Source organism: Camellia sinensis, chromosome 1 (assembly GCF_055761805.1).
Source record: "Camellia sinensis isolate YWXY chromosome 1, ASM5576180v1, whole genome shotgun sequence".
NCBI classification, from domain to species: Eukaryota; Viridiplantae; Streptophyta; class Magnoliopsida; order Ericales; family Theaceae; genus Camellia; species Camellia sinensis.
The window spans coordinates 53,196,702-53,205,270 of NC_138961.1; the positions used below are offsets into that span (position 1 = coordinate 53,196,702).

The 8,569-nt window shown below is 32.6% G+C and overlaps 1 protein-coding gene across 1 annotated transcript; it reads right to left on the reverse strand.

Moving 5' to 3' along the window:
• Window positions 1–2,456: 2,456 nt before the first annotated feature.
• LOC114317429 (BTB/POZ domain-containing protein) lies at window positions 2,457–5,852 on the reverse strand. The gene is made up of 3 exons (XM_082877317.1): window positions 5,456–5,852; window positions 3,885–4,061; window positions 2,457–3,024 (listed from the first exon to the last, which is right to left on the reverse strand). Exons 1-3 carry the CDS (start codon window positions 5,639–5,641, stop codon window positions 2,566–2,568), a joined length of 822 nt encoding a protein of 273 aa, XP_082733443.1. The 5' UTR covers window positions 5,642–5,852; the 3' UTR covers window positions 2,457–2,565.
• Window positions 5,853–8,569: the final 2,717 nt, after the last annotated feature.

An 8,569-nucleotide genomic window follows, 5' to 3' on the forward strand; every position in this document is an offset into this window, starting at 1 on the left:
TACTCAGGAACTTCTCTGGCTTCGCTGGCTCCTTGCTGATATGGGAGTTTCTTCATCTACTCCTACTCCTCTCTACTGTGACAATCGGAGTGCTATTCAGATTGCTCACAATGATGTTTTTCATGATCGCACCAAACATATTGAGATTGATTGTCATTTCATTTGCCAGCATGTTACTTGTGGAACTGTTCATCTTCTTCCTATTGCTTCAGTCGATCAACTCGCTGATATCTTCACTAAGGCTCATCCTCCTGGCCGCTTTACTGATCTTGTTTCCAAACTCAACTTGGTAGATGCTTTCCCTCCTTGAGTTTGCGGGGGGCTGTTAATATAATATTATTGTTACTTTGTTAATTGTATAGCTGTCTAGCTTTCTTGCTAATTGTATAGCTGGCTTCTTTCTGCTTTCGGTGGTAATGGATTGGCATCCAATGTACATTGCTTCTCTCTATAAAGAGAGAGTTCATTTCTCTTGTAACATACAACACATAATACAGAAACACTCTTTGCTCTCTAGCCTCTCTTTCAAATTAATCTTTCAATACCAAAATTTTTTTTTTTTATGAGAATCTCACATTCTTGAAAGAATATTAGTCATTTAAGATTAAAAAGTGGACTTGAATCTGCAATATTTAAAATTTTATTTTTTCTCATTGAGAAAATGTAATGAAACCAAAAGTTTAAATTACATTGAAAATTCGTGTCATTCAAACATAGCCTAAATAAAAAGGGAGTATAGATAGGTTGCTCTATAAATGTCTTCCTAAATTTTATTCCACAATGTGTAGCATCACCACTTATCTTCTAAAATAAATTCTATAATGCACATCCCTTTTTTGAGATGTATATGAATTTTTAGCTTTGGTTTTGACCCTTAGCATTTTTTAGAAAGTTATGGTTTATTGTAGTGTTAGTTATGATTTATTGTAATTGTTATTTTGATTATGATCAAAGTGATGTTTAATTATGCCACAAGTGATATTTCATTATGTATTGTAAAATCTTGTATCTTGTAATGTGTAACAATAATAAATATAAATATGAAATTTAAAGATAATATTTTGGTCAATTTCAATTGGTTTCGAGGAGTCAGTCCATTCCACCAATTTTTCCTGTTTGGTGAACCATTTGTCTACTTGTTGTACACTTGAATTGTGGTAAAACGAACAACTCTTGTCAAACAAAACAGCCATTACTTCAATAGAAGAAACTTTTTGGGAATTATTATACAAGTTTCTACATTATCGTGAAGCATAAAAACAGCTCATAAAAGTTTGACACTGTTAATAATCTAGAGAAGAAAATGATAGGCTAGTTTTATTTAGAAAACCTATTATTCGAGAGACATTGTGTCACACATCACATTTGGATGAGAAATGACCCTTACCAAATATCATGCCTCATTCAACATGTGGAATAGACTGTTGTGAATATGCTATCCTTAGATTAGATTACTGTATTTTTCTAACAATGGTGATCAAGAGCTGATCAAATAATTTCAGTCAGAGAAAGAAGACAAAGTTGTATGTAGAGAGGGCATGTGTGGCTTCTTTGCACACGAAGGGTAGGTCTCTCTGCAAATAGCAAGCTTATGACATGAAAGGGTTTTTTGGAGACTTTGTATGTTAGAATTATATATTGCAACCGATGGAAACAGACAATGATACTTTGTTCTCAAAATTTTATTTCACAACAATGCACTTCAAATCAAGGGTCATCATTTGACTTGAAAGTTTGTTATCTGATTTAGGCTTAATTGGTTTAAATGAGGCTTGTGTTGGACTTGGGCCTAAGGTTTAGCCTGATTCGTTGGCTTGTGATAGGTAGCCCGTCAACTTGATTCATTGATCAGTCAGAGGCAACTCATGAGCTCGGCAAAATATATGAAAAAAATACAAGAAACAAAAAAACAAAAATGCCCAAATTATAAAACTAATTCTTGGCCTTGTTGGCTAAGCCGGTAGGCTTGCTTGTTGGCACATGAGAAACTGCTTGTCTACACAACCCATGGGCGTGGCCTTTAATTACATTTTTAGACTCCAAATTATGTTGTTTGCATCATTTGATCTCAATGTTTAATTTAATTTTCAATAAATAAAATTTAATTTTCAATATATAAAAAAAATTTAATTTGATCCCTTAACCTGACTTTGTTAGTAGATACCATTGAAGGCATAAATACATGTAAAAATTCATTCAAAGAGTTATATTTTTAGTTCCAAAATACGTGATCTATTTTATTAAGGAGAAAACTCACTTGATGTATATACACTTTTAGTTATCAAAATGTATGATTTGTATCATTTTAATATTCAAAATTACATATTTATCCATGACTTTAATGGTGTCTACTGACGGAGTTAGGTTGGAAGACCAAATTAAAACATTTTTTATACGTTAAGGACTCAATTGACACAATTTAAACATTAGAAACAAAAATGACACAAACAAAATACTTTGGATAATAAAAATATAATTAACCCTTAAAACAATACAAAATACAAATTTAATTGATCTATTCATATGAAACTATTCCATAAGTCTTTACATCTCTCTCTCCCATTCTCAAACCCCATTTCTTCTATTTTTAATATCCATGAAAGAAGCTCTTGTAATATGTACAGTCAAATGTGGGTTCTTGAGTGCAAAAGCATCAAACCTAGCTGAGAAAACCACATCCTCCATGTTCTTCACAATGAAGTTCAATGCAGTCTCTTTCAAACTATGGTTAGAACAAACATCTGAGATCTCTAAAATATCGAGTGCGTTCGAAGAGTCCAACGATCCGAGCATTCGGTGCTCACAGAATTTTTGCAGGAATGGTATGTCATACTTGTCAGCTGCTACTGAGAGTGAGTAGACATGTTTATCTACTTTCTCTTTAGGTAAGGTTCCGCTGTAGAGGAATTCTAGGAGTGATTCTAATTCTTCGTAGTTGAGTTCAGGGAGAGTTATGGTGTCATTTGGTGGAGCTTTGCATCCATCTGAGTCTAGCATGTTCTTCAATATATCTGATCTTGCCGCCTTCAATCAAACATGACATAGTAGTTGCAGGTAATAAATAAGAGGAAAATGTTTGTGACCCCCACAAAAGAGGATCCCCATGACCCCCACTAATGTATTAATTATTGATCTGTTTAAATTTTTTTGAGAGTTGTATTTGATAGTGACATGAATGGTTTAGATCATTTTGGGAGTTGTAGGGGTTGTGTTTTGTAGGAGTCTTTATCATTACTGTAAAAAATTATACAAAACATATATGTGGAAAAATTACAATCATAGTCCCTATGTTTTCACCTTTGTGTCATTATAGTTCTTTTAATTTTAACTGACTTGATTTCAACTCTAAATTTGTAATTTTATCTCAATTAAGTCTAATTGATTACTATTGTTCGTATATTTTTTTTTTTTATAGAAAATGTGTACATAATAAAAGACATGTATTATGCTTTATAGTCAAAATTAAATTATATACTTGTTCAACTCAACAACCAATTTTTTTAAAAAATCTTAATCGACATTATCAATTGAATTAAATTGACATAAAATTTAAAATTAAGCGTCAAAAGTGAGCTAATTAAAATTATATAAACCAAAATGACACAAATGACAAAATAAAAGACTTGTAATGTAATTTATCTAATATATATAATGATGTGGTAGAATTTTTACTACATCACTTTAGTAAAAAAAATTTTTCTTTTTTCATTTATAAAATTTGTATTTGCAAATCATGTTTCATAAGAAAATAATAATAAGGGTAATGTCATAGGAAGCGCAACTCCATTATACCTTAAAAAAATCAATTAATAATTATATATCAGTCCGTATTTATATTCATTGATAACATTGAGAGAGAGAGAGAGAGAGAGAGAGAGAGTTACCAATAAAGCTCTATGGGCAGGAATAGGGGGACCATTATTGCCAGGCTTGACTTGAATATCAGTGTGAATCTGATCTCTAAATGAAGCAACAAATCCACCCAGAAAACTCAACTTATCATTCAGGTCATCTTCCATGTCCTTCATCTCTTTTACCCATTTCAATGCATTTGCAAATCCCTGTGTGTGTGTGTGAGGGAAATAATTGAATTAATCCCATTGTCTACCATTTTATTACCAAATTTTGAATTTTGCAGTACAAATGCTGTGTTTTTTTTTTATTGTTTATAACTCAATATCCGGCTGAAATGATCGATTAATCCGGAAGAACAATCCCACCATCCACTAGTAAGAGGCCCAATTAAAATTCAGGCAAGATCCCATATGCACTATCTCCTAGAAATTATTTGTATCTAGGAGATTTCTAATGTGAAACCATAGAAGGAACACATCCCGAGTCCCAAGCCTTGACCATTTAGCCAACTCTTTGGAATTAAGTTGCTAATAGTTGGCTATTTTAATAATTTTTTCATTTTTTATGAAAAGACATACAGAAAAGTAAAAAAGTGATATAACAATTTATAATGACTTTTTAATTTTTTAACTACAATCTTCAATTGCCAAACAAGTTTCTTATGTTTAGGTAAACGAAAAAAATTGTTCGACTCTCATATTAATGTTTAAAAATAAATAAATTACCAACCTCCCAAAAAAAAATTTTAAAAAAAAATATTACAAGATTACAGCCGTAAAAAATTATAGGAAAAATTATCAATCAATGTTATTATGAAAAAATTATTACAGATTCATGATAAAATTTATACATTTAAAATTATCACTGTGTATAAATTTTATCACTTATCTGTAATTTTTTTAAAAAAAAACTTACACTGAAATGAAATTTTCCCAAAATTATATCTCGTCAAGTTGTTCTCTATTTAATTTATTTATTATTATTTTTAATGACATTTAATTGTTTAATTTATTGGGCTGGGTTCGCTCCAGGCCCAAAACGTTTATAGCTGTGGACTGGGCTGGCTCCTGATGAGCATAATTAGGAGAATCAAGCAGGGACAGCCCAAATATGACAGTCAAGTTTGTTGGGCACCTGAATTCATGTCCCCAAATTCTCTTTCTCTATGCCCCCCCCCAAAAAATAAATTAAATAAATAAAAATTATGAATGTTTCTTAATTGTAGCTCCTTTCTGGTTCTGTTTCTTTGATTGTTTTGTTTGGTCCTTCCCACCTATCTGTACCTAGCAAAACTATTTGTCTGGGAAAATAAAATAAAAAATTGGAAACAAATTGCACCCTCAAAATTTCTGGTTGAATCCAAAAACCAAACAGGTCTTATATTTTTTGGTGTCCATAGATTCAGTAGATTTTAATGTATAATGTTATAACTGTTGTATGCATGGTCATAGATATCCCATAACAACCATAAACCAAAAAAGAAAAGAAAAAAAGATTCAAACTGGTTATCAACTGATATAACAAGATCATCAAACTGGACTAACAACAGCAGATTAAAATGAAAAACAAATTGCAGAAAACCAGATATGGAAAAACCAACCTTGGATGAATTTGGTGAAGAAACAGCAGTGTTGTTATTGCATTTGTTGTCAACAACTCCCTTATCATTTTCGTGCTTGCTTGTGAGGGTGATCAAGCATCTGGCTCCCTCGTAACACGCTGCGCATATCGTATTCCTCGGTGGCCTCAAAATAAATGGCATCGTCGTACAGATTGAGCAATCCATCTTCTTCGAGAAGAAGCAGAAGAAGCTTTTTCGTGTTTAGAACTCAATTCTGTCTTCTTTTTTTATTTGTTTGTTCTTTATAGTTCTATTATGGGATTCGTTAATAAGACCTTTTTTTAAAAAGAAATATTGTTAGAGGGTTAGGCGAATATGACCTCTATAACTGCTTTCTTTTGTATGCATATATGGCTTGAAAAGAGAGAGTATCCTGATTTAGAAAGTGAACAATGCATATATAATTGCTTTATGTAGGGTGCACTCCATTAATTTATTTAATGAAATTACTAAATTAGCCTTTAGAGAAGTTATTGGTAGAGCCGGAGAGAAATATCTATAAAGAGAATCTTAAGAGTTGTCCTGGGTAGTTTGAGGTTGTGTTGCCTACACAATTGTTTAGGGTTTAATTATTGAGGTCAGGCTGTGAGAAAGTAATTTCTTGTGAATTCTTTAGTTCCAGCATGGAAGTTTGGCTTTTTATCGAACTCGGAAAGGGATCAATTGAGATATGCATAAGTTGACCTGAACATCCTTGACTACTTAACCAAATATATATATATATATATATATAGAGAGAGAGAGAGAGAGAGGAGTTCTATTCATTCTAGACTTTTAATTTTCTTTAATGATATTTGTCTCTTGATGTATTTCATCTAAATGTCATGAGTATATAAAATGCTTCTCATTTTTTAAAAATAAAAAAAACATATTATGCCACATGAAATATCACGTAAATAGTGAAAAATTATAGTAACATATTCTAGTTGTAAAAAGCAGTTCTCTTATAATTCATATGATCCACAATTTTTGTATTTTGGTCTTGGTCTATAATTTCTGTCTGAATCCCTAATTGTCACAAATATAGAGACAATACTGGCTAAAAATAAGTTCTAACTTGTGTTTGTACAAGAAAATTAGAAGTGAAAAAGTGGAGATGGTGGAGGGCATAGTAGTCATAACAATAAAATCAAAGAGTTGGTTGGCGCCATGTCTTTTTGGAGTGAATTTAAAAAAAAGACCCATAAACTTATAGCTTAGTTAGAGAAGAATGAGAAAGTTAGGAAGTGGAAAGGGACTTTCCAACCTCATAAACAGCAAATATGTACAAGGCAACCACGTCTTAGGAACCAATTCAAAAAATAAGATACATACATATATATATTTTAGGCCAGCCTGGCCAATTTAGAATATAAGACCTCTCTAGAAAAACCCATTTTGTAACCTATGATGTACATTATTGTACCAACTAATAGAGTTTCCAAGGTTATGGTTTATTTTAATTAATCAATGTTTAGGGCATTATAATGATGGTGTTTATCACATGTAGAATTATCAAAGAAACTTAAACAAGTTTAGTAGATTGTGACAGCTCTAGGGCCCTCTTTAATTGTTTGGGGATAGAGAAGGGCTTAAAATTTAATTATTATTATTTTAGTGTTATTGAATTATTGGATAACATTAATTATATATATATATATATATCATATAATTGGTTGGTTAGAATGGATTAAAACAAGTGATAAGATTTTAATAATTTAGTTTTTATATTTGGATCGTGAAGAGAAAATATATGTATGCTTGTTAAAATGAATCCCTTATATGAGATATTAATTTCCTAGATTATAAATTAGACTACACAAATGTTGAATTAGGAGAGATTAGAATTTAGAAGACAAAATTTGAATTGTGAATCCCACATGACTCCTAATCCAATATAGAGCTCTTCCAATCCTTTGAAATGGATATGAAATTGGAAATAAGATAAGTTATTGTGATTAGTTTTGGGACTGTGACTTATATATATGTATCCATTGTTATAGTCAAAATGGCAGGCTTTCCATTGTCTATAGTCAAAATGGCAGGCTTGTTGCCCAAATTGGATAAATTTTGAATCCTTATGCTATTGTTGTGTCACTTCTTACGACACAGATGTGACAAAATTAGCCATCACTCAGGTCAATTTTGGTTATTATATATATGTGTCCATTGTCTATATAGTCAAAATGGCAGGCTTACTGCACAAATTGGGTCAATTTTGAATCCTTCACTTCTTACAACACAGATGTGACAAAATTAGGTATTACTCAGGTCAATTTTGGTTATTATATTCCCCAACCAAACCCCCCACCCACCCCCCGGGGGAAAAAATCCGGCCGTTCTTTTTCCTCATTAAAAATAAATAAATAAATAAGAATTTATGATGAGATTTTTATTGATAAATTCCATTTAAAAGTATTTTAATTCAAGAAGTTTATGAAAGAATTTTTTAACTCATTTAGTCCAATGTATGTATAGTTTTATTCCATAAAGTTCTTTTTCTTGATTTACACTATTTTCTTGGACACTTATACCTTTACATTTAATTTTGATACCCTTATAAATATTTTTTGAACGGTTAGCAATTTTATGATGTGAACATTCATATTTTAAAATTCACATTGGTACGAATGTAAAATTGGCCCGTGGCCGGCCCGAAACCCACCCGCGAGCCGGGGCGGAGCGGGCCCATTGACAATGTGAATATTCACGTTGACATGTTAACATTCACATTAATAGGAGTGCAAAATTGGCCCGCGTCCCGTGGCGGCGCGAAACCCGCCGTGGCCCATGGGCGGCCTGGGGCGGGCCCAGTCCGGCCCGTTGACAATGTGAATATTCACATTGACATATTAACATTCACATTGATAAGAGTATAAAATTGGCCCATGGCCCATGGACGGCCAAAAGCCCGCCTGCGACTCGGGGCGGGCCCGGCCTGGCCCGTTGACGATGTGAATATTCACATTGATAGGAGTGTAAAATTAGCCCGCGCCTTGTGGCTGCCCGAAACCCGCCCACGGCCCATGGGCGGCCCGGGGCGGGCCCGGCCCGGCCTGTTAACAATGTAAATATTCACATTGACATGTTAACATTCATATTGATAAGAGTATA

What these genes read in the sequence shown, in the direction of transcription:
- LOC114317429 (XM_082877317.1), bottom strand. Translation starts at nt 5,641, where the DNA reads ATGGATTGCTCAATCTGTACGACGATGCCATTTATTTTGAGGCCACCG. An exon ending in CTTCACCAAATTCATCCAAG is followed by an intron (nt 4,062 to 5,455) that starts GTTGGTTTTTCC and finishes ACACACACACAG; the next exon opens with GGATTTGCAAATGCATTGAA. An exon ending in CTGCCCATAGAGCTTTATTG is followed by an intron (nt 3,025 to 3,884) that starts GTAACTCTCTCT and finishes GTTTGATTGAAG; the next exon opens with GCGGCAAGATCAGATATATT.